General features: G+C 33.4%; 1 protein-coding gene across 1 annotated transcript in view; it reads right to left on the minus strand.

The window, feature by feature from the left end:
• Positions 1-27,393, minus strand: part of LRP1B (LDL receptor related protein 1B) — a 762,233-nt gene that overhangs the window by 308,647 nt on the left and 426,193 nt on the right. The window contains exons 25-31 of the mRNA XM_040227930.1: positions 23,660-23,773; positions 23,267-23,416; positions 20,629-20,751; positions 17,230-17,349; positions 12,079-12,207; positions 8,798-8,920; positions 3,815-4,002 (exon numbers count right to left, since the gene is read on the minus strand). Of these exons, the coding sequence (XP_040083864.1) occupies positions 3,815-4,002; positions 8,798-8,920; positions 12,079-12,207; positions 17,230-17,349; positions 20,629-20,751; positions 23,267-23,416; positions 23,660-23,773 (947 nt within the window). The remainder of the gene's footprint in view (positions 1-3,814; positions 4,003-8,797; positions 8,921-12,078; positions 12,208-17,229; positions 17,350-20,628; positions 20,752-23,266; positions 23,417-23,659; positions 23,774-27,393) is intronic.

Here is a 27,393-nt window from a genome sequence, read left to right on the forward strand (position 1 = left end):
ACTAACATCACTTTCATAAATTGAATGAAAAATTAATAGTAATCATTTTTGTCCACAAAGATAAAAGATGAAAGATTCATCTATATTTAATTTAAAAAGAATGGTTTAAAAATGTTTCACTTTCATTTAAAAATATAATCTTTATGAAAGTGAGACATATATTCAATGTCAAGTTAATATTTCTCATAATTAAGAACTATTTCAGATTGTTTTATTTATATTAATTTTTTAGAGAAACATATTACTAGAAACAAATATAGCTGTCCAAAGCTTTCCTATAACATTCAGAAAAATTTCTTTGCAGCTTTTTAAGTGATATTTGAAAATATTGATTATCTTGTATACATTAAAATTCATTTATCTCCCTAAAGTACACTTATTTTCTCATGGTAAGTTACCCTTCCATCAAAATAAGATTCTTGCTTTTTTAGTTAATTGTTATTATTCCCTTTTGAATAGTTGGATTGATTGTTATTTGTTTTACAGCAAATGTGCAAATTATTCACAGTCCAGAAGGTATAAATTTTGCTTTTATAAGCAATTTTCATTTTACTGCATAATTTGCAGTAGGACTTGTCTTGTTTTGCTGATACTGTAGTGAGAAATAGTTTACTGTATAGTTTTCCCCATTCTCTGACTAAAGAGAAATCCATCAGCTAACAATTTTTCCCCCAAATAGAGAATTATTTTGTAATTAATTTTTTGTTCAATTTCCTATAATTAATATTCAGAAATATAACATATTACAGACACATATTAAAATTTCATATATAACATAAAAGTGTGATTATGCTTAGTTGCTCAGTTGTGTCTGACTCTTTGTGACCCATGGACTGTAGCCCACCATACCCTTTTGCTCATGGGATTCTTTAGGCAAGAATACTGGAGTGGGTAGCCATTCCTTTTTCCAGGATATACTTTAAATGTTTTATATAGATATATGTGTGTGTGTATATATACATACATAAACACAATATATAAAATATTTGCTTTGAATATTTAAGTTTCTTATTATTCTCAGTTATTTTCATTTTTTCTTAATCTATTTATTTTTAATTGAAAGATAATTACAATATTGTGTTGGTTTCTGCCATACATCAACATGGATGAATCATAGCTATATATATGTCCCTTCCCTCTTGAACCTCCCTCCTACCTCTCATTTTTTAACTGACTTTGCTTCCCTCAGGAGATGTTTTATTTTATCCATTACATTAGTTTTGGCATGTGTTTATATTAGAGAGCATATACACAGCAATTTTATCAGGTATCATATACATTAACTTTTAAAATAATTAGTATGTCTATTTTAACTCAAATTCTCACTTCATTCTATGACTCCAGAGAAGTCAAACAGAAAATACTGATATTTTAAAGGTATCAATAAACAATTATTTCAGTGTGAGGAATCTTATAAAGTAATTAAAATAGTGTAATTTAACATGACTTTCTGGGTGAGAACTAGTTCTACCAAAAGTAGTTTTTCACATATGGAATCTCTAAGAAGTCAGCACTCTTTACCTGTAGTCATTAAAAAATATTAATCCTTACTTTTGATGTTATGTCAAAGGGTGACCATTTCATATTCTATATTTTTTAAATTTTACCACAATATTGTTATGATAGATTAAAAACATACATAGGATAAAAACAAAAAATCTACTTTGAAATTTAAATTTAGGCATTTAAATAGATGAGTGAATAGATATACATAATATATGATAGAAATGGATTATTATTTATAACATGACAAAATTATAGCCATTGCCTCTTATAATTTTATAACACATTTCCTGATTTGGGGGGAAATATTTCTGCATTGATTGTACATAAATCACCAATAATATTTTTTTTTGCTTCATCAGGTTTCAAAATATGTACTATCAAAATTAATTATCTGATACCTACTCATCTCATTAGAAGCTGTCCTGGCTCATCTCTCTTGCTTCCTTCTACCTACAACATAGTGTGATGAGTCTGTGCATTTGTGTTTTAAGTCTTACATGCATGTGTGGTTAGTTGCTTCACTGTGTAAGTCTTACAAGTTGAAATAGTTCTTCTTAATATAGTACTGGGTCTAAAAACTTTTAAAATAAACATAACTTTCTTAGTATTTTACTTTTCATCTCTATTTTAACATAGGGGAAATGATTATTATACTTCTTAGGAGGTATCCATATACAGTGACCAAAGTAGTTAAGTTAGTCATAATAACAGAAATTCAGAGATTATAAATGACAGAATGGTTGTTTGGCTGGATTTACCATTAGATAGAACTGACTGTCATAGAATGTTAAGGCTGGCAGTTAAAATGCCCAAGCATCTTTGTAATATACACTTTTTTTTCTTGCATTTCTAAAGAAAGTCACTTAGGCCCAGATGAAACACTTAGACATAAGAAAGGTGACAACTGATGTTCAAAACTTCTTCCTTATATTGAACAGACTGTTTCCCAACTTCTAATTCCAACCTTTGAAACAACTCAGACAAGATATGCTCCCTATTTCAGTACTTCATATATTTATGTATTTATTAAAGCCATTTTTATTTCTTTGACTCTTTCAAAATTATTTTTCAAACTTTAATTTTTATTTTGTATGAGTATAGCCAATTAACAATGTTGTGGTACTTTCAGGTGAATGGCAAAGGGACTCAGCCATACATATACACCTATCCCTTCTCCCCCAAATCTCCCCTCCCATCCAGGCTGGCAGGTGACATTGAGCAGAGTTCTAGGTGTTATACAATAGGTTCTTGTTGGATATCCGTTTTGAATACAGCACGGTAGAATTTCATATATTTAAATACAGCTGACTAGCCATTTTGCTCTTGGTGAAATTTCTTCCAAAGGTGTGTTTTCCAGACCCCCGATGCCACTGGATGCACAAATGTGAATACAGTACAATTTGTCAAAGTTCCTCTTAAAGTGTCACGTCCCTAAATGTGCACAGTACCCCAGGTATGTCCTGATCATCACAGAATTCAGTAGAACAAAATTCTACTGACATCTGTACTACTCCTAACTAGATTAGATGGCCTCTGTGTTTCATTGAAGCCATGTTGTTTTGCTGATTCATACAGAGCTGTTGTCCAGTTAAAATCACTAATTTCCAACTGAATTGCTTTTACTGACGTTTTCCCATATTTACATAATTGATTTTAACCTAAAATACCACTTTAAGATTTAGTTTGTATGCATCCTCCATTTCAACATACTAAAATAGAGATGTTTTCTAAAGCTGTTTCTGTCAGTCAATTTTGTCAGTGAATCACCTTCTTCAGGAAAGTGGTACCAACAAAAAGCAATTAGGATATTAGACATGATTTATCTTTTAGTGTACCTGCACTCAGTCCTAATAATTCATGTACTCTGTTTTTTTCTTCCTGTTTATTTGAAAAAAATATTGCATTCTTCTATGTTGGGATAAAATATAAACGATCAGCCCATTCTACTTCAAAGAGGTATGAGAGGGAAAATGAGGGAAGAAATAATTTCAGAGAGCTGCATGCATATTTACCTAGCAATTAATAGCAGTATCTTTCTCAAACACTGACCTTTCTTTACTTACATTTTTTCTTTATGATCACCATTTATTAGAAAGCTGAACACTTTCAATTTTTTGTCTTCATGATTATATTCTATTTATATACCACACTATTATTATGACTCACTTGTATAAAAATCTCCATTTAAATAATTTTAACTAACAATATTCTAATGACTTTCAGTCTTACAGCTATATTAAATTAAATAATTTTTATTATCTCAAATTCTAACCTATCACATGATTTTCTATTTTTGATGAGTACCTACCTTATAACTGACAGGAAGGTCTTGACAATCTTGAGAACACCCACTGACCTTCTTACTCAAACACTCATTTATATGGCAGTTCCTCTCATCTGAGCCATCACCACAGTCATCCTTATTGTCACAAAGAGCTCCACTGGGAATGCACCTGCCATTTTTGCACATAAAAAATGAACTGTTGCATGACTGTTCTGGAAAAAGAAAATAAAACAAATGGAACATAAAGAGCATGCCATTGTTTTATATTGCAATTGCTGAAAACATTCACAAATATGATAACTTGTCAGACAGTTATAGTAAATATAGGTATGGTATATATAAAATGCTTTATATTCAGTGTAATATTGTATACACAAAGAAAATCAAGGGCAAACAGTACTTGCATGTTCAAAATACTGCAAATATAGCTTTACATTGAAAATTAGCAATCAAAATAAGCATCAATAGCAAAATTAATGGAGTATTTGTCTTAATTTTTATTGTGAAGAATGAGTTCAAAAGTGTAATGATAGCTTGACATTTTTCTCAAGTCATAGGTCTCTGAGAAATTGCATGTCACTGAAAATTAAGAATCTGGAATAGGTAAATATTCCTAAATTCCTTTTTTTTTTCCTGGAAATATAACATTGACATTTTAAAATCTGGGCATAAAAAGACACTTGTGGTGAATAATAGTTTTTTCAAAGATAGCTATGGAAAGGAGTTCAGGTTTTACAGCTATTCAAAACCTGATGATTTAAACATTACTCATTATAATACATGATACAAGAATGCCTATTAACATGTAAGCTATATGAGAAAAAAAAGTAATTGGGTTTATTCTGAAATTTATAACTAGGTATTCAATCTTTGGAATGGTAAAGTGAAAAATAGACCAAGTTTGGCTACATATCTATTTTCTGTTCAAATGATATGCAATTTATTTCATTTTGCCTAAGTTTGAATAATATTGACTTTATCTCAGTAAGTCTCAGCTTTTTGATTAAATGTTCTATTTAAAAGGTCCATACATGGAAAGTAACCAAAAAGGTCCATACAGGGAAATTATCTTCACATTAAATAATGTATTAATAAAAATGACTTTTTTAAAGCAACGGGATGATGGATTCATCTGCTTCATTGCCACACATCTTCATATCTGTGGCACAGACTCACATTTCTAAAACTAACTCCAAAACAAGGTTGATTACCAGGACACTTCTATTGCATGGTATTAGTAGAAGTATCACATAATTAATTGCATTTTATCTCAGTGAATATCACATGAACCTAAAAATGAATCACAGTATTGCCTTAAAAAATCAATTTTGGAATAAGCATAGTACTGTACACTTTCTGTACCTGCACTTTTACACTTTGGGTTTATAGGTGCCTCATCAGAATGGTCTGTACAGTCAAAGTCTCCATCACACTGCCACTGAGTATTTAAAAGACATCGCCCATCAGCACAGCTAAATTCTTCTGCATTGCACTGTCGGTACCCTGCAGGCAAAAAAACATTTTAATTCACATAACAGATATTTATTAAAACTTCATTCATAATGTGCACTCAACCTAATTAGCCATGTGTTACCCAGGCATCTTATGGGAGATATTTCTCTTTTCTTTCTAGGGCAGTTGTAATAATTGCAAGAGATATTTGTGGTTGGAAAAATAGGATTAAAGACCAGAAAAAAAGTTGGAAACAAGGCACTCCTATTTTGTTTCTATGTAAGGAAATAAAATATATATTGCTAACAAAATGTGTATGTATATATATATATATATATATATACACACACACACACATATATATATACATAACAAAATATATATGCAACATGAGTATATATATATATAGACACACTTAAAATTTATAATGAGTGTATAATCTCTGTTTACTTATTGTCTATACCCTAAAGATTTCCCTTAGAATGGAAAACAAAATCAAAGCTATTCAAAATTATTTTCAAGACTAAACTTGGTTAGGTAGAATACTAGAACATATGGGTGAATTGACTCTGGATTGTAATGATAATTTTCAGAAGCTATAATGTCATGTTTATGCTTAGGAAGAAGCACTGAAAGTGTAAAGAAATTGGTAAAATGAGAAAATTAAAAGCCAATTCATAGAGTAATAAGCAGAAAACTATTGTAATTATCCTACATATTGATTCTTAGAGGCATTAAAAGGCTTTACTCAAATCACAGTATCAATCCATCAGTTGTTAATGTTCATATCTATGTCTGTTTGTAAGTAAAACTCATTTGATTTTAAATATTATGAAGCTTCAGATTTGATTTCTTCCTAAATTTGTAAGCAATAAAATAACAAATCATTTATTTTGCAAACTTTCTGGTAAATGTGGGCAAAGATTTTACTTCTGAAGTGAGAAAATAAGATTTTTATGGCTTAAAAAATAAAAAATAAAATTTCAACAGAAAAAAAATTCAATAACATTTACTTAAGATGTTTATTACACTGCATGACAAAACGAGATAGTTCTAAAACTATCCTCTGCTCCCCTAGTATTTCTTTCCTCCTTCTCCTTCACTAGTTCCTCTTCTTCATGCAATACATATGTTCAAGTCTCTTCCAGTCCAATAATAATAAAAATCTATCCATATAACTCTCAACAACAATGGCCCATCTTCCCTGCCCAATCCAGTCCCTACTCAATCTTGCTTTCACTTACTTACGTTCAGTTCAACTTTCATTATTCATGTCTCATTTCTGCAACTTCTACCCACTGAAATTCCTCTTAGAGCTAATAGATTTCAAATGATAGTTGGTAAATTTTTGTGTCTCTGGCTCCTATCTGCTTCATCTTCCTGCAGCACTTAAAGGTATTGTCTGTTCTACCTTGGAAATCGTTTTCTGACTTAATATTCATAATACACTCTCCCAGACTTCTAACTTTGCTTTTGCTATTTCCTTCCCCCCTCTTTCTGTATGAAGTTTTCTCCTGTTATACCCTAAGTTGTTAGAGAAGAAGCCCTTATTTCAACCTTCAGTCTAGGGTTTTCCCCCTTTTCCTTTCTACATTGATGGATATTCTCATTCTTTGTCGTATTTTTGAATATCACCCTTATGTTGATGGTCACTAGGTTAATATTGTTTGTCCTGGTCATACTCTAGAAGTAAAATGTCAAGTACTCACTGTATAGCTTCATGTGATTAGCTGAGTAACAATTCATATTCAGAATGTCCAAAATTATTTATTTATTATATCTTTCTTCTCCTGCATCAGCGAAACTGCTTCTTACCTTCATTCCAAAACTCATTAATATCAATGCCATCCTCCCAGTCATCCAAGATACAAATTGTACTTTACCCTCCATCTGTAACTGTAAATGAATTCTGACCCAATTCTCCATGTTCCATTCCATCATTTCTGCCTTAGTTCAAAATCACAGTGTTAATTATCATAACTCTTTATGGTGTCTCTCCCTCATAGCACTATTTCATCCACTCTGCCGAAAAGGATGGTTCTAAGGTTCAAATTTAACTGTGACATTCCCCTGTTTTTAAAATGTGTGCTTGCCAACTAAGGAAAAATAATTAAATACAAATTCTTTAACATTGTATTTGAGACTTTTTAGAATCTAAAACTTCTAACTCCAACTGACCTCACCAAAGACTAATTGCTATTCCACAACCATGTCAATTTATAGTTTTTGTAAACATGTATAGGATTTACTGTGTTTGGAACTGTTTTAAGTACTTTACAAATATTAATTATTTAATTCTCTTAACTCAATAATGTTACTATATATTTTTTGCAGTTAAAGAAATTGAAGTGCAGGGAGATAAAAGTCATTATTCCAAGGTCACACAGTTAGTAACTGGCAGAATCAGGATTGGACCCAGGCCATTTGGCTCTAGGGTCCATATTTATAACCACTATGTCATGTTCTATAGCAAATATGATTTCCACTGACTAACACTCCCTGTCTCATTTCTTTACTGCCTCAAAATTATTTTCTCATCTCTGATTTTGTGTATTATGATTCTTATTATTCCCATATGACTATAAATGTTATTATTCTATATTGTACTCTTGATTTTCCTGTTCATCTATAATTTTTTTTTCTAGTGGGATTTCTGTCTCATTCATTTGCATATGAACCAAGCATAGTGTCTAGATGAGGAAATATATTCAATCAGATATAACTCTAGCATCAGATTTACATCTTGAGTTACGAGTTAGCTTTTAAAGTATCACATTGAATCCATGACTTAATGGTGAATTGATATAAAAACTGATATCCACTGATCTCAAGGAAGTTTATATCAAAAGCCAAGGTTATATCCATTGGATAGGGAGGACATAATATGGAAACTAAATTATTGCCTTTCATAGGTATATGTAGATTTATTCCATGGATTTTCATTTTGTATTCATTCATGCATACATTTAAATATTTTACAAAAGTACTAGGTTTACATAACATTTCAATTTCAACTGGAAATTTTTAATATACTAATTTTATCACAGAAGTTATATATGTGTTCATATACACATTATAAACACATGCGAATTAGATAAATATATGTGATAAGATAAATTTCAAAATAACAATATTAATTTTTAACAAATATAAACATATGCTAACAGATAAAAGAAAAATGTTAAATATGTATATTTTCTGGGAGCTGTGTGAATTGTATTCTTTTTTTCTCACTAAAATATTTTATTTGGCTATAAGACTGAACTAGCCAGCCACACATTGTTTTTAAAGTACAAGGTACTTCACAAAGTTCTGAAATTGAAAGATGTTTTTAAAACATTTTCCAGTATGGTTCTTGTAAGAACACTACAATCATAGGTAAAATTTTCAAATACATGTGTAATTATGGTAGAGTTTAAAGAAGCTATATGCAGTAGGTCTATATTACCAAATTTGCATGTCCTTAATGAGATTAAGAAATGCATTTATTTGTTTTTGTTAAAGACCGGTACTCAGCCTTAGAATCTTCTCCATGAAAAGTTCATATATACTTACCACACTGCAATGACTCATCAGAACCATCTCCACAGTCATCATCATGGTCACAAACAAATTGCTTGGGAATGCATACTTTATTATGGCACATGAAAGCATTTTCATCACATGTATTATTGGGAGCTAAGGAAGACAGCAGAAAAAATTAATTTAAATGAACACCTACTTTATCTTTTCCTACATTAAGAATTTGGAGAATGTATGTTGTCGTACTCAGTACACTCAGTAATTCCTGGTCTTTTTAAAAAGAAACGTTAGCTAAACATTCAATGTGTCAGATAAATTAATAAAATATATTAACATGCATATTTTGATACAAGTCATATTCAAATATATGAATATAAATATATATAATTCAAAATTTCAGTGTTAAAATGCTCAACAATTCTAGAGTGACCTTGAAATTTCAGAACATTTAGCAATTTGTGAGTTTGCTGAAGGATGAATTCAAAGGTTCATATGTGATCAAAAAAAAATCACTCAACTCTAACAATGTGGTTGGATTTTTTTTTTTTCTCTCCTCATGGCTGTAGTAATGTTAGCAAGGTGATAAAATCCTTGCTTCTTTGTGAAAAATGGACATGAAAAGACCAACAAGTGCTAATGCTCATGATGGAAGCGAAAAGAAAATCAAAGGGGCTAAGGAAGTTACTGTTTTAAGAGGAAAATAAAACTTTGGGGTGACTTCTAGAGTAGGGTGTTGAAATAGGTTAAGATCTATACTGAGATGAGCCCAACCATAAGTACCACACCAAATAAGGAATATTGATCCATGAAATGGTACATTGATCCTTTTGGAATACTGATCCAAAAAAGTATTCTCTATCAAGGGCCTTAACCAGTGAGGAAAATGGTTACTTAAAATGTGCAATAAAACTTGAGTAGAAGTCCAAAAGATACTGGCTTCTACAAAGAAAATGAGCATTAACAGTATATGCATAGCATCATAGAGGTTTGATCATTTAACTATTTTTAGTTACCTTTCTTACACGTAAAGGGTAAATGCTGTGATCTGATTTAAGGTTTGCAGTATTTCAAATGTTAAGACTCTGATATATGATGGATGTTAACTAAGTTCATTGTAGTAACCATTTTGCAATAAGATCTAAATACATTAAATCAATATGTTGCACACCTAAAATTAACACAATATGTAGGCCAATTATATTTTATTTTTTAAGTGAAAAAACAATCTATATGCAATTATGGTTCACTGGAAAGAAAAAGACTTTGCACAAAGGTGTTTAGCACCTTAAATTTTTATCCTAAGTAAAGCTATTAATATTTACCTTCTTGGTACATATGTTTCTTTATCTGCTTAATGAGGATAATAAAATTTATCTGATAAATTTCTTGTAAGAACTAGATAAGGTATATGAAGCAGATCAGCTCATTTTCGATATTCCATAGGTGCTCTTACAATTCTCATCTACACAATTATTTTTGGCAGATCTCCAAAGGCACTTCACTAAAATACTATGGAAATTCAATAATGTAAATAAAAACACCTACCAAAATAATTGAAGTATAATGGGCACTTGAAAAAATGTAGAGGCCTTCCAATCTGTCCCCTTCATGTCTTAACAGGCACTTTCCTCTACCTTCAACACTCCCCTTTCTTCTCTATGTCCTTCACAATTCAGATAATGTTATTGCTTTTCTTTGAAATCCTTCTACAAGACTTCTAGGCTTTTTTACACAATATTTATTTGTGATGATCTAGTATCTTTTGTACGTATCATTCTGACACTTAAGGTATTATAATTATTCTTTTATATGCTTATCAACTCCTGATCCCAAATCTGCCCCAGACTACATGAAAAAAGGAAACCGCTCTGCTTTCAAAACTCAGTAATGACTGAAAAGAGATATTAGCAGGTGAAACAAAAAGAATTATTTGAATTTAATCATGTATAGCATTTTCAACAAATGTATTTTCAAAAATGGTACAGAAGCCACATAGAAGCAGAGTTAAAAACTGCTCATTATAATCAAAGTAAAACTCATTTACTAACCACTGTTGTAACTTTGAACTGTGTGACAGCTTATATAACTCAAGTGAATTATGCCAATTCTAATATATGAATTATTCTTTAAAATGCTAAGCAACAGAGACTTATTTGGCATTAATGCTTTCAGGTCATTTGAGCACAATTTGTTATATTTTAACATAATTTAGTTAATAACACCCATGTGGTCCAAAAGTGAATATGCCTCCCAGAGTATTAACTTGCTACAATAGCAACAGTATACAGGGACTATATGGATCCCTGAATTGATGCATAATCCTTTATTATGTAGCCCTCAGTGGCTCCACTGACCTTTACAGACACGTATCAATTTGAAGATCAAAGTGATTTATTCTACAATAGTATGAGTTCTGTGCACACAAGCCTGCCTCAAAGTCTTCCTTTTCTTTTTCAGCTTTAACTATACCCCATATGCACACACCCATGTATACATACTATTACATTACAGCTTCAAATACAGTTTTAAAGACCTGAAGGTAGGTCATCTGAGAGATGACTAGCAGACTTCATTTTAATAAGCAGAGTTCATGGCACTCTTCCTAATACATTGCTCAGCTCAACATATCCCATATGTGACCTTGGGATCTGCATTCAAACATCCAGGCCCTTCATTCTCTTGATCACGCGAGGGATTTATCTAAATTTTTATTACTGAGTAATTCCCTGAATTTTTCCTGAAGTGACCTAGAGTCAGAAACTTAGTAAATTGTCTGGCCTCCAAAGCTGTTCCTCTGATCCCCTAGCTTCATTCAGCTATATCCATACTATTTTTACCTGACCTAAGGGTTAATATCCTATCTGTAGGACTAATAGGTGTTTACTGACCTTCTGGTCAGTAGTTATTTAGGATCACAGCAGCCATTTACAGAGTATCTGTAGTGGGCAATCTAAAAGGCTTCAAGGGGAGTACAGGGTCGGGGAAGATACTAAAAAGAAAGTAACAACCCCACCATACAAATATACATAGGGTGGTTACAGTATCGTGGAAATGAAGTGAAAATTTTTCACTCATCAAAATGATTTTAAAATGTGTAATCCCACTGTGCATGTTGGAAACACTCTGAACAGTGGTGTGAGGGGTTGCTGAACTACTATGATTGACAACATCCCACCCAATTAAATCTGATACTGCCTATGAGTCCGGGGGTTGGGGAAGTGAGAGAAAGGGTGATACGGTGAGTGCTGCAGAAGTAAGTATCTGAGGATGCTGCAATAGCATTCTTTCACAGACAGCCCCATGCATGTCCATACCACAGCCTGCTGTGGAGAGCTCATCACTTCCATTTGGACAGTCCCTTTCACCATCACACAGCCAGTGTCGGGGCACACAGGCACGGGAGCCCTGGCAGCTGAACATGTCAGCTGCACAGGTGATGGTACCTGAAAACCACCAAAAAAAAAAAAAAATGCCATTGAGATCATACACAGCAGGTCCACTGAAAAAGATGTATCATTTATATTTCCAATAGATGAGGAGAGAAGCAGAAGAATGTCACTGACAAGGAAGAAACTGTATTTTTGGAATCACCACGTATTATCCTTCCCCTATGGATACTTTCCACTCAGAATGCATTCCTTCCCAATGGCAGTTGTGGTTTAGTTGCTAAGTTGTATCCAACTCATTGCTACACCATGGACTGTAGCTCACCAGGCTCCTCTGTCCATGGAATTCTCCCAGCAAGAATACTGGAATGGGATGCCATTTTCTTTTCCAGGGGATCTTCCTGACCCAGGAATCAAACCTGCTTCTCCTGGGTCTTCTGCACTGGTAGGTGGATTCTTTACCACTATGTTACCTGAGAAGACCATTCTTTCCCAATAGCAAGAATTTTATGTCTTAAAGGTATATGGCAGAAAAATAAAATAAAAGCTATATGGCAGAAAATAATAATAGTATTTTCTCCACGTAAAATGTCAAAAGCCTAAAAATGTCATAGAATTGTGAATAAATTGAGATAAATTTCAAAAGGACTGAGCCTATAAGGATAATACTAATAACAGTACTTTTACCACTTAATATATGCTGAGCACTTAGCTTATTAACTTATTTAGTCCTCACAATCACCTACAATGGTAGAACTATTATTAGTTTCACTTCACATAAAAGGAAACTGAGGCTCTGAGAAGCTGAAAGCTTGCAGGAAGTCTCAAGTTGCATAAAGAGTCCTGTGGTGAGCTGGGAGTCCAAAACCTTTTTGATTCTTAAGCACTTTCTTTTAACCACTAAGGTAATTATTGTTACTCCCCACCTTGTGTTGTTGAAAAGGATGAATGTCCGCATGTACCCTTTGTTTTACATACTTAATAAACAGAATCTATCTTTTCTTCACTCTGTTGATTCAACATCCTTTTAATTGCATGATGTTTTCAAATGCATTTTTTTTTAAAATCAGTTTCCACACAAAAAAATGCTGTTTACTGTACATTCAAAGGGCCTCAGGGGTTGCTCTTTGCTTTTCCTTCTATGGGCATAGAATAGTCAAATAAAATTAGGAAATGGTTCATTCTCTTGATAATTACCTAACCCCAAGTACAGTTGTACATACTGAATGGTTTATTTGTTATATATATAAAATATATATTGAATGAATCAATAACATGTCTCCCAAATCTAACTTCTCTTTAATTTCACTTTCATGCGACCAAATAGAAAAGGTGCAAAAAAATAAGGTGGAAGAATTATTTTAAAAACTATTAGTATCTCCAGGAAGAAAATATGACTGCCTAGATTGGTGAAAGAGTTGTTTTTAAACATTTAAAGCTACTTCACTTGGATTATCAATTAGCATCTTATTTCTCAGAGTTGTTATGAGAAGAAACTGCTTTCAATGCAATGTTTTCAATATGGGAGGACAGCAGGGTGACAAATTGAAACCCCCTGCTAATCTTTTTCAACATAAACATGCCCATTCCTGACATACACTTAAATTAGGAAGACAGGATGGCAAGTGAATGTTGAAAAGTCCCCCAGGTAATTCGGATTTGCTTATCTGATTGAGGATCAGTGCTAACAGAGTGAGATTTAGTATGATATCTATTACTGAAAGAAATTATAAAGAAATCTATTAAACAAATGTAGCTTTAAATTAAAAATGAATTTACCTGCTACTTATTATATCTTTAATGCTTTCTATAATAAAATTATTTCCTTACAAAGTTATTTTCACATTATTTCTCCTTGTTATCTATTTTTTAAGCTACTCATAAATACAGTGTCACTTTCAGTATTAGATTCTCAATTAGTGTTTTAATTTCCATAATATTTTTATTATTTAGCTAGAGATGTAAAAAAAAATCATTCTTTCTGCTAAGGAAGTTTTGATACATTTAAAACTCCTTGTCTGCTTTCTTATTATCACTTCAATTTATTTTCAAGGTACGTATAATAAATATAGCATTAATTTAAGTGTTGAGAACTTTAATTCTGTATGACCTTGAAGACTAGTGTCTGAGTTTCACTCTAAATTGAGGGATATGACTAGATAATTACTAAGATACCTAAAACTATAAAATGGCATAAGGCTATTTGCAGTTAATTTTCTAGCTCCCTTGAAAGTGGTTCAACAGATTCTGTGTTAAGAGCATTCCAAAATATCATGGTCAATTAGAAAGAAAATGAGCCAAAGAAAAAACTCATGGCTTCCTTCCATAGTTACATTTTCATCTGGAGACACATTGCCATTCACAGGGAAATGAATCCCAAGGGGAAAGGAAGACAGTAGAAGGAATTCTATCAGATCCATTTTGTGTACCTGTGCTGTGAGATGCTAAGAAGCTTCAGTCATGTTTGACCTTTTTGTGATCCATAGGTTCCTGTAGCCCGTGAGGTTCCTCTGATCATGGGATTCTCCAGGCAAGAATACTGGAGTGGGTTGCCATTTCCTTCTCCAGGGGATCTTCCTGACCCAAGGATTAAACTTGCATCTCTGATGTCTCCTGTACTGGCAGGTGGATTCTTTACAACTAGTGCCACCTGGGAAGCCCCTATGTACCTATTCAGATATAATATTTGATTGGTCTTATATCTGTTTTAGTAAGTATTTTAGAAACTATCCAATTTTGTATGTATTTTAGAAATATGAATTCTGGTCCTAGTTCTGCAATCACTGATTCACTGAGTGACCTTGGCAAATTTATTAACCTCGGTGAGTTTTTCTTTCTTCATGTATTATATGACAGAGGTGAACTAGACTATGATTTTCAAACTGAATCCTCAAATCCCAAGTCAGAACCACTATATGCTTATGAAGAAAGAAATGTCTACATTAGAATATTTTGAAGTGAGGATTAAGAATCTATTTAACAAACCTCTGAATAGGTGATTTTGTACACTAAAGGTTGAAGACCACTCAGATAAATTTTTTATAAAGTTCCTTTCCAAATCTAAAATATTAAGTTTATTCATTGATGCTTGGTTTAAAGCAGTAATTTTTATACAACAGCTTGGTAGTATATAAACTACAGCTTGTGGATATATTTAATAGCCTGGATGTTTTGATGACAGGTAAGCATGTCCATTACCATTAAATCCTTAAGAAAAAAACAAAAATAATTTATCAGGACATTGATAAACACTGACACAACAACACTATTCTGAAAAATAAGAGAGGGAGCAGAAATGAAAGAGAATGGGAATAAATTCACACCAAAAGAGAATGGGAATAAATTCAGAACAAAAGAAATGGGAGTAAATTTATTCAGATATTAACCACTGGCCATGTCAGATGATCATTATAATTGCATAAGGTAAATGTCTTGTAACCATTTAATAAGAAAGAAATTGGAGGAATAAGGAATAAAATGGACCAGCCCATGATTATACTGCTGGAAAATGCAGATGCAGCAGAATTCAACTCTGTGTCACTTTAGAATCTTTACCAGTTCTATTATGCTGTGTCCACTTAGAAAGCATAACAATATCAAGGGAGCCATTTAATGTAGAATTATACAAAGGGTCAAAAGCAAGATAATTTTAGAGACTGAAAATACGCTCAAAGTATTGTACGTTGGTAGTTAAAATTAAACAAAGAACTCTACTCAATACTCTGCAATGTCCTATATGGGAAAGGCTCTAAAAAAAAAAAAAAAAAAGACTGGATATAAAGATATGCATAACCGATTCCCTTTGCTATAAACCTGAAACTAACACAACATTTTAAATCAACTATACTCCAATAAATTTTTTAAATAGAAATATTTAATAGCAAAGAGAAACAAAGTAGATCAAATAGATTGGCCAGTCATCAGATTAACTACTGATTTCTTTTTCCTTTTAGAGGTCTTTGATAGTAATCATTCTACATTTATCTTTATCTGTTGCATAACTAAACAGTTTTAGTTTTGTAAATAAAAAGTAGATTTTAGGTGGGTTAACACAGGAAAATAAACTGTCTACTTTCCAAGGATATCTCCAATTTTATGTTACATACAGAGAACTTGATTTTAGTGTGAACATTATTAATATTATATTCATGTTTCCATGATGGTGACCTAAATAGAGGCCACAAATCCCGAAAATTTTAAAAACGTGTTAAGTATACTTTACTTCATAATTAAGCCTTATTCTGACTCAGGTCCTTATCACTGTAAAATGAGGGTGATAATAGTTATGAAATAGGATATAATAAGCAAAGAATATAAAGCTATAGGTACAAACACACATGTGGAAACAGATCAGAAAGATAGAAAAACAGACATATGAATAATTTAGTAGAAGGCTTGGTCAATTATAATAATTTATAAAGGTTAAGTTGCCTCCTTTTTCTACTTCTTAAGAAATTCATTTATTCATTTGTTTTAAATTATTTGTTAAATATCTGTGATTAATCAAAAGAAATCACACTGACTTGTAGAAAATACAGTTGATGGATGGTAAATATAGACATTTGACAGTATAACGTTAATCATATAAAGCTGAATTTTAAAGTACATTTTAAAATCACATACAATAACCTGTTTCCTTACTTTCCATTTAGAAGAATTCAGCAATAGTGATTACTATAATACACATACACACACCCTGTGTGGCTTATGACAATATAAGCAGGTATAATAAACTTGGAGGGGAACTTAGCAATACTTATCAAAAACAATGAAAAAGTTTTCAGTCATTTCATTTGAATAATCCCAATCATTGTGATTTATTTGGAAGAAGTCACTGAAGACTAGAAATACAATCATGTGTCAGTATTCAGAAAAAAATACTAAAACTATAATAGTAATAAAATATAGATGAATAAGTTGTTATAAAAATAATGAAAATAGTTACATTGGAATGTATATACATATAAACTTCATATTAAGTTTAACAGAGTAGAAAACAAAGTTCTCTGCATGTTCTAAAATGACAGAGCATATGTATTATACTCCTAAAAATTGGATAAGGACACAAAGGAAACTCACCACAAATGCTATCACTTTCATCTAATCCATCTTCACAATCATCCTCTCCATCACAAATCCAGTGTTTAGATATGCATTTTTCTGTGGAACATGCAAATTGGTTCCAAGAACAAGAGGATTCTAAAAAATACACAAGAAGGTTTGTATCAGGTGCAAAAGAAAAAATGAATCATTAGAGATCATCTTAGGAAAGATCTGATAGTGAGGAAAGTCTTCTTTAGACTTCACTAAAACTACCGCACAATTGCACTCATCTCACATGCTAGTAAAGTAATGATCAAAATTCTCCAAGCCAGACTTCAGCAATACGTGAACTGTGAACTTCCTGATGTTCAAACTGGTTTTAGAAAAGGCAGAGGAACCAGAGATCAAATTGCCAACATCCGCTGGATCATGGAAAAAGCAAGAGAGTTCCAGAAAAACATCTATCTCTGCTTTATTGACTATGCCAAAGCCTTTGACTGTGTGGATCACAATAAACTGTGGAAAATTCTGAGAGATGTGAATACCAGACCACCTGACCTGCCTCTTGAGAAATCTGTATGCAGGTCAGGAAGCAACAATTAGAACTGGACATGGAACAACAGACTGGTTCCAAATAGGAAAAGGAGTACGTCAAGGCTGTATATTGTCACCCTGCTTATTTAACTTCTATGCAGAGTACATCATGAGAAATGCTGGGCTGGAAGAAGCACAAGCTGGAATCAAGATTGCCAGGAGAAATATCAATAACCTCAGATATGCGGATGACACCACCCTTATGGCAGAAAGCGAAGAGGAACTAAAAAGTCTCTTGATGAAAGTGAAAGAGGAGAGTGAAAAAGTTGGCTTAAAGCTCAACATTCAGAAAACGAAGATCATGGGATCTGGTCCCATCACTTCATGGGACAGTGGAAACAGTGTTAGACTTTATTTTCTGGGGCTCCAAAATCACTGCAGATGGTGACTGCAGCCATGAAATTAAAAGACACTTACTCCTTGGAAGAAAAGTTATGACCAACCTAGATAGTATATTCAAAAGCAGAGATATTACTTTGCCAACTAAGGTCCGTCTAGTCAAGGCTATGGTGTTTCCAGTGGTCATGTATGGATGTGAGAGTTGGACTGTGAAGAAGGCTGAGCTCTGAAGAATTGATGCTTTTGAACTGTGGTGTTGGAGAAGACTCTTGAGAGTCCCTTGGACTGCAAGGAGATCCAACCAGTCCATTCTGAAGATCAACCCTGGGATTTCTTTGGAGGGAATGATGCTGAAGCTGAACCTCCAGTACTTTGGCCACCTCCTGAGAAGAGTTGACTCATCGGAAAAGACCCTGATGCTTGGAGGGATTGGGGGCAGGAGGAGAAGGGGATGACAGAGGATGAGGTGGCTTGATGGTATCACTGACTCGATGGACGTGAGTTTGAGTGAACTCCAGAAGTTGGTGATGGACAGGGAGGCCTGGCGTGCTGCGGTTCATGGGGTCGCAAAGAGTCGGACATGACTGAGTGACTAAACTGAATTGAAAACCAGTCATTCCAAATAAAAGAAGCCACTTTCCTCTTTTCTATGCTGCTGCTGCTGTTAACTCGCTTCAGTTGTGTCTGAATCTGTGCGACCCCAGAGATGGATACTCCAGGCAAGAACACTGGAGTGGGTTGGCATTTCCTTCTCCAGTGCATGAAAGTGGAAAGTGAAAGTGAAGTCGCTCAGTCATGTCCGACTCTTAACGACCCCAGGGACTGCTGCCTACCAGGCTCCTCCGTCCGTGGGATTTTCCAGGCTAGAGTACTGGAGTGGGTTGCCATTGCCTTCTCCATGACAGTACTATAAAATTTTGCAATGGCTTGCATATTCCCTCTGACTTATCCAGTCCATACAACATTGTTTCTTCAACATAATCTCATAGGGTATGACTCCAAGTTAGTCAATATGCTAGTCGCTCTTCCTAAATGTATTCCTGTCTTTTTCTAACATGTAGGGTACAAAAAAAAAAAAAAAAAAGTCCAAGTGTGGTATTCTTCTAACTTTCAGTCTGTTATTGAACAGTTGAAGAAAAAAAAAATTACATCCTAGGCAATGTCACAAATATGGTGAACTCACCACCATACACATTTGTTTTTAAAGGTGATGTGACTCAGGGGGTTTTAGCTCGGATAAGCTATCAGTTTTCTATCTATACATACTTAACATACTATACATACTTAACACTTTGATGTTTTTGTTTCTCACCCTTGGGAACACTTATTTCTGACTAATAATATCCAGATTCATTGGCATGGTGGCTGGTATTTTATTACAAAATTATGCATTTATGATAGTATACTTCATTTATTTACAAAGTTTGTGACTGCTCTCCTTCCTTTACCCTCAGTTCATTTATCACTAGCAAACACCCAAAAATAAAATTCTACTGAATTAGTACATTAAAATATAAATGACTATAAAATAAAATTTGATTTTTATCTTATAAACTTATTTAAAACTTTGCATTTTTATTTAAAATATTTACATACATGACCTGTGAAAAGAGAGACGTTTAGAAAAGCTGAAACCAGAAAAATATTAAAGAAGATACAAATGTATAATGACTTCTGTTCCAGAAATCATGAATCTATATAAACTATTTTTAACGTTCTCCATTAATCTTGTTCAAAATCTGGCTCTGATATAAAGTTATATAGCATCTTAATCAAACAAAATGCATCTTCATATTTCATGATGATATTTACTTTTATGGGAGTTTGACTTTTCTTAGACAATCATTTTTAATCCTTTTTTCCCACTCTGTCTGTTCACCCTGGTATATGTTATTTGAGCTAAATTAAAATAGAGAATTATATGCTTTTTAAAAAATTGGCCTGGATATCATAAAACTCATAAATTAACACAAAAATTTAAATATTTTCTTACCTTGCCAAGTGAAATGAAATGTACACAAACAGAAATTAGAAGGTGGATGGGGAGAGATTTTTTGAAGAAATGCAAGTTTTAGTATACTACTTAAACCTATACATGTAATGAATAGAAACTTTTAGGATAATAATAGTCAATAACAGGTAGGAAGAATATAATGGGTTGTGTAAATTAAATCCTTATTTTTCACAGCAGAAGGTAAATATATTAGCATCTCAAGTAAGTAAGTCAGGAAATGAAGATATAAATATATCATTTAGATTGATGGAGGTATCCACTAGCAAAAACAGAAGAGGTTAAAAGAAAAGGTTTGATGGGAGATTATTATTCTCCATTATAAGTTTTTCTGTTCTGTTTTAATTTTTACCATTTGTATTATTTCATACAAATAAAAATTGATGCTAAAATTGATTAGCAATATTTTGTGTAAAATTCCTATGTAAGGTAACATCAGTATATAAATGATAATATAGTTTATAAAAGTAAAGGAAGATATAATGTCTCACCACAGTGGAATTCATCAAGTCCATCCTCACAATCTTTCTGACCATCACATACCCAGGTATTCAAAATGCATCTTCCACTAGGACAACCAAAATAATTTTCTTCACATTTGTGTTTGTTTTGAACTGTGATAAAATATAGAATGCAGTGTCAAATAAACTACTGTCAAATAAATAAATGTCAAGTAAATAAATCTTAGACTTCTGCAATGCAGATAGATATCAAGATAGTAATATTCCTTGAACTGGAAGAGATAAATAATAAGAAAACTTAAATAAAAAAAGAGCTGAGATGTTCTTTTAAAGAATGTCCAGGTCATGAACACCAACGAGAAATTAAGAATATGGAACAGAGGAAATCAGGGAGGCACGATAACCAAATCCCATCTAGGATTGGATCCTGGATCAGAAGAAGGATATTAATGGAGCAAATGTTTAAATACAAATAATGTAGAGTTAACAAAGTAAAATAAAACAACTGAGATGACTATAAAATAAGTGTGGAAAATATTCTTAATTCCATACTCAGAAAAAATAAATTCCAAAATTATTAGTAGTTTTCTTCTGAGCAAGTGTAAACTTTATGTTCTACACTTGAAGAGTACATATGCTTTGACAAGATTTATATAAGCGTACTCTATTTTAGCTTCTCCCTGGTGGTCTAGTGGTTAGGATTTGGTGCTCTCACCATCAGGGCCCTGGATTGATCCTGGTCAAGGAAGTCTTTCCTCTTCCTGTGCCCCTGCCACCTACCAACCTCCTAGGACCGACCATATCACCTTTGGGGGCTTCTCTAATGGTTCAAATAGTAAAGAATCTACTTGCAATGTAGAAGACCTGGGTTCAATCCCTGGGTTGAAAAGTCACCCTGGAAAAGGGAATGGCAACCCACTCTAGTATTCTTTCCTGGAGAATTCCATGGACAGAGGAGTCTGGTGGGCTACAGTCCTTGGGACTGCAAAGAGTTAGACACAACCGAGAGACTAACACTTTCACTTTCTATTTTAAGGAAGAAAAACAAGTTGCAATAGAATCTCTGAAATTGTTCTACCTTAAAAATTATCATGAGACTAAAAAGTATTTGTATATAAAATTATTTTGTATATTATATATTTTTCAGACTATGGGGTATTATATTATTATAACCTCCAAGAGCACATACAAAGTACTAGATATTTCTCTTTACTGGATATCACTGGTCTCCTTTCACCTTCAGGTTTACATAGTTTTAGAGTGACTGACTCACAGCCAATCAGGAGTAAATGTTAGAGTAGTTTTGTTAATCACATCACAGTAATGCATGACTATTTTAAGATATAAAAATTACCTCCATTTTATTTAACACCAACTTTGTAGATCTAATTAAAGATGAAAAATCACTTTTGAGGGAGTCCCTTGATGGCTCAGATTAAAGAATCTGCCTGCAATGTGGGAGACCCAAGTTCGACCCCTGGGTTGGCAAGATCCTCTGGAGAAGGGAAGGCTACTCACTGCAGTATTCTTGCCTGGAGAATCCCATGAACAGAGAAGCTTGGTGGGCTACGACTGAGCAACTAACACACACACACATACATAATGAAGAATAAAATTTTATTTAAAATGATTTGTAGAGGATTTGCAGTGAGCTGCAGTTCAGTGCCTCCCTGAAGTTCTCCAGTTCCTCTTAGGACATAGCAAGTCTTCAGACCAGAAGGATCATAGCGTGTTACACACTGATGACCATGGGAGGAGAAAGGGATCTGTCATTGCCCAATTAATTGATAGATTATGTACTATTAAGAATATCAATTCTTTATAGTAGACTGTGTGTGTGCACTTGGGGAATACAAACAAATATGTGTGTGGAATACCTATGAATATCCTATCCTAAAATATTTCAAAAAATATTACACATCAACAAAATGTGGAAAAAGTGAGTGTAGCAGCAGGGTTAGGAGATGGAAATAGCAAAATGAGAAGACACGTAGTAGAATCCTACAAGCATATCTACGTTCAGTTAGTAATTTACCATTTGTCTTTCTGATATTATTATACATTTTTAAAATTTGTTTCCTCAAATAGTTAGAAAGAAACAAGTTCATGACCTTCTCATGTAAGGCAATTTTCTAAGAATGCATATGACACAGCTTGTATAGGGAAAGATGGCTAATAGATACAAATATACCAGTCTGACTTTTATGCAGTAATGATAACTGTTACCCATATTACTATGCTGCAAGATTACATAAGCTGCGCCAAACAGCCTAGTATGACAATACAAGCATAATACAAGTAAAGCAGGTAGTGAGAAACATAGTCTCCCTCTTTTAGTCTATTGATAGTTTTCTCTCAGTATATACTGCTTCTATGAAAGCTTTATAAATTACACATTTTAAAATGTTATCACCAATGTTAAAAGGATTAACAAAGAAATGAACTTGAAAAAGGAAACTGATCCAAATATAGAACAGATTTCTTGAGTATCATTCCATAAGTCATAAAAAATATAAAGTGGCATGTTTAGAACTGGGTGATCATTTTTAATTTAGTCTACAACATTTGTTTTCATCTAAGCCACTGAATATCAAGAATGAAAATTAATAAGTTTGTGCTATATGACATAAATCTTCAAGGCAAAGACTGTTGTTCTTTCTAGAATTACCTGGGCATTTTAATTCATCTGAGTAGTCTCCACAGTCATTAGACCCATCACATATCCAGGCTGGCAGAACACACAGTGAGGTAGAATTGCATCTTATGAACCCTGTGGTTTTCACTCCAAGTTTGTAGAAATATGTACAGTCTGTATTATCTATAAGGGGGTAAACAGGAAAATGAGAAACACCTCATCTGCAAAGATTATGAGCCTTTTATGTAGGTCACAGAAATAAGAAATGCTAACCTCATTTGAAGAAGTGAATATGCAATTATCCTACACCACAGGGGTTAATTGCATATCAATTCTGGACAAGGTTCAGTGAGGAGTTGGACACTGTTCAGTGAAATGTCAAAGGTGCACAGACATGCACAAACAAAAGGTAATGGAATATCTTACTGCAGTTCTTTTCATCTGAAGCATCTGCACAGTCTATGTTCTGGTTGCATCGTGCTGATCTCTGAATGCACGTTCCATCTGTACAGCGGAACTCAACAGTAGCACAGGTTGAAACTAGAAAAATAGGTAAATAAATAAATGGATAGGTAAACTAGATAGTGATTTCTTGCTTTTAACATTTTGAGTGCTTTAATTCTTATATTTTGTTTGGTTTTGCTTTTTAAACTCTGGGCAGTTGAACTTGACCCATGACTCCCAATTCCAAGCTTGGGTTAGATGCCTCAGATATTCTCCCCTGTCACACAGTTCTTCCCTACATTGTGATACTTATGATACTGCATTGCAATTGTCTGCTTGGATATCTCTCCCCGCATTAAATTGTAAGCACCATGAAAGCAGAGGCCTGTGCCTTATTTTGCCTGATCATTCCATTTCAAAACTAAGCTAAACAAACAATAAATAAATGCTGCTGAAATGCTCTTTCTTTTCAGCATCAAAAGTACAAGGTTATGACTCTAAGCAAAAGCCTGAGTGTGTACAGAGAAATACTAACTTGTTTGCTAAGAAGTGGAATGTTCCCTACTATGATAAAAAGAGATGGACAGAGACTGAGGAGGAAATCACTGAGTGTTTTCTTTATTACTCAAAGATGAAATAGTTTAGCACAGCTACAAAGTCATCATACTATGTTATCTTCCTTTATATGCCATATCATTAACATTTGGTATAGGAAATATGGATGCCTCACGCCAAGAAACATATAAATGTGGTATGACTTGTTTCTGTTATTGGAAAGTAAGGCTTTCCAATTCCCTGCTATGCTTAGATGAAAATCAGTTTTGATATGCTACCATCATTATATATTCTTTGTACAGAATTGCTTATTCTTAGTCATATATTCCTTTCTACTTTGTTACACATTCATTACCATATAATGTTTTCCCGCAATATGTTGTGAACAGGTGCATGGCTTGCTTTGTGTGTTAGATTAACTTAGGTGAGAATTTTATTCCAAATTCAAATTTCCACAGGTTTATTATGTTAATGAACAACCTGAAAGGCTCTTTGATTATGCCATTTTTTCTAGTGTTGATACTCTAAAGAGCCTATTTAATTATAAATATAAATTATATCAATTGTAAATGGTTAAAATGCTATCTTAAAATATGCAAATTTTACTCAAGGGTATGTATGTCATTTGTATTTCAAAATGCACTGCTCTTATATTTAATTGTATCTTGCAATTGTATCCTTATTTACGTTTAAAATGATGATTAGAATAAATGTTTTATTTACAATTTGCAATTATAATTGCTTCACTGTTTTCTTCATTAAAAATAACATCTTATTATGTGAAAAGATAATGCCATTATAAGTTGAGATAAACACACTGTTTCAAAGAGGAAAAATAGATGTTTTTCCTTTATGCTAAATAAACCATATTCTTTTCTATTGCTTTTCAGTACAATATTTTTCCATGGAAATAGTAAATGGAATACATAATTTAGAAAATAATCGTGATAAGTATATACATTTTGCTTCTGACTTTGCTGTCTTTCAGCAGTCTCCTATTAAGAGGTTGTGTTTCAAAAAATTCCTTATAAACACTATATTTCAGAATGTATTTCTCTGTGAAACAATATTTTGAATAGTAGTAATATTCCTAATCAAGTATACAAAGATTTATTGCACAATGCACTTTAAATTTTATCTATGCTTGCAGTTAGAGTTTGGGATGCTAGAAATCCTAATGCTGATGTACTGGGACAATCACAGTCCATTCCACCATCTCCATCTCCCTCCAAACTTCCACAGATAATCTTCTGTGTACATTTCATGGAGTCCACCTGAGTGGATATTGGTGGCAGATAGAGAGAAGAGGGCAAGTCATGACTCCATGAACAGGGCGATGGCATTTCAGATAGGAGGACTGGAGTTTCAGGGATTTCACAGTAATGGAGTTTCAAAAGTAGTGTTGGGTACTCTCAGGTGGAAGTGAGTGTAAAGAATGGCTAATGAAAAGAGTGGAAATGTGGAGCAATTAGAACATGAGTCTTGGATAGAATTCTAGGAAGAGGAAAATATAAACAGAAGGACTCTGATCTAACTAGATGAAAATAAATCATAACTTTAAAGTTGAGAAGAGTGGTCAGACAATAATATTTAAGAGAAAGGTAGGGGAAAAATGAGATGTGTGAGGGGGAAGTCAGGAGAACTGGAGAGAGGATGAAATACTTTTTCTCCCACTTTTGCAGTGAAAAATAGGGCTAATGACTCTTGGTGGGGAGGGCTAGGAGAGCCTGTTAGAGTGTGTGAGATGTGCACATTGGAACCAGTTGTGTCTTCACTCCTAATCCTGTCTCCATTAGATTCCATGACTTGATTTAGAGTTTGGCATGTAGGGTGATAAGCGGTGTTGGAATTGGGAATATTAAGTAGTTACACCATTCCATAAACAGCAGGAGCAAGGTGGTTGTGGGGATTAACATCTCCAGTACTTGTAGACAAGAAAGGAGAGTCATGAAACAGGAGAAATCCATGGTAATAGAGAAAACATCACTTAATTAGTAAGCAAAATCTTCTGTGCCAAAACCTCTTCCTTTCTATTCCCTCTGCCACTTTCCCTCTATGTTGTTTTGGTCAGTCATGCACTGAAATTTGTTTCACCCTAGGGTGAGTTTGAGGGAAAAAGATGATAGGATCTTTAATTTATCAAGTGAATATGAAAAGTTTCTGACAACTTTTTTTTCAGGCTAAAAGCCCTGGAGAAAAAGAGAAGAGAAAATAATGTAGTCCAAATAAAGATAAACTGAGTGAGAAATACTATCATTTTCCCTCCAGATAGTGCCAAAAAAAATAATAAAGCCTACAAATTGTGAGTGACACAAGAATAGCAATGAGACACCTCAAAGGAAGATCTGATGGATATTGTGGATCAAAGGTAGTAGCGAGAGAGAAAGTAAAAGAATATACTTTCTTTCCTTCGTATACTTTCTTAATTCTCCTATTTAATCCACTTCCTTCTCTCCATGTTAGTTAAAATATTTAATTTGATAGCAAAGATATAGAATTGCTCAGTCTTTCCCTGGTTCTTAGGATGATTCTTATAACTAAGCTAACTCACTGTTTTTCCAACTCCCTTACCCAGCCTGTAGCAAAGGGGAAGCTGACAAGGAAAACATATATTAAATGCACTGTCACATCTCTTCTGTTTACTTTCAAACCACATCTTTTATTTCATATACTGCTTAGGCTCCAAGGGAATGTGAACCCAGAAAGAATGATTTCTCCTCCAGGTAGGCTTATCCTTTTCCTTTAGCTTGTCATTTGTGTAATCATCAAAGTTTTCCTATGAATTTGGGGAAAACAAAACACAACACCAGCTTCCTCTCCTCTAGGTTGCCTTAGAATTGCTTATTTCTCCAGTCCACCTAAAGGTGTTCAGGTGGCCCAAGGAAGTTCTTTTCAGAGAGAGTATATTCATCTCAACAGGGAGCGAAGGAGGGATATGATGCAATCTCTACAAATCTATTCACTCAAATAGAAGAGAAATGAAAAATAACAAACTTTCTGAACAACTCCTCAGATCCCCACCAGACAGCTTGATGTCTAAAGCTCTCAGTTATGAAAGGAGTATTACAAAGAGGCAGTAATAAAAGATTGATGAGGATATGGGTTTTCACTTTGCTTCCGAAGACAAGAGATAAAAAATAATTCCTTACAATATTTCCATA

The sequence above is a fragment of the Oryx dammah genome, unplaced genomic scaffold, assembly GCF_014754425.2.
Source record: "Oryx dammah isolate SB20612 unplaced genomic scaffold, SCBI_Odam_1.1 HiC_scaffold_27, whole genome shotgun sequence".
Lineage (NCBI taxonomy): Eukaryota > Metazoa > Chordata > Mammalia > Artiodactyla > Bovidae > Oryx > Oryx dammah.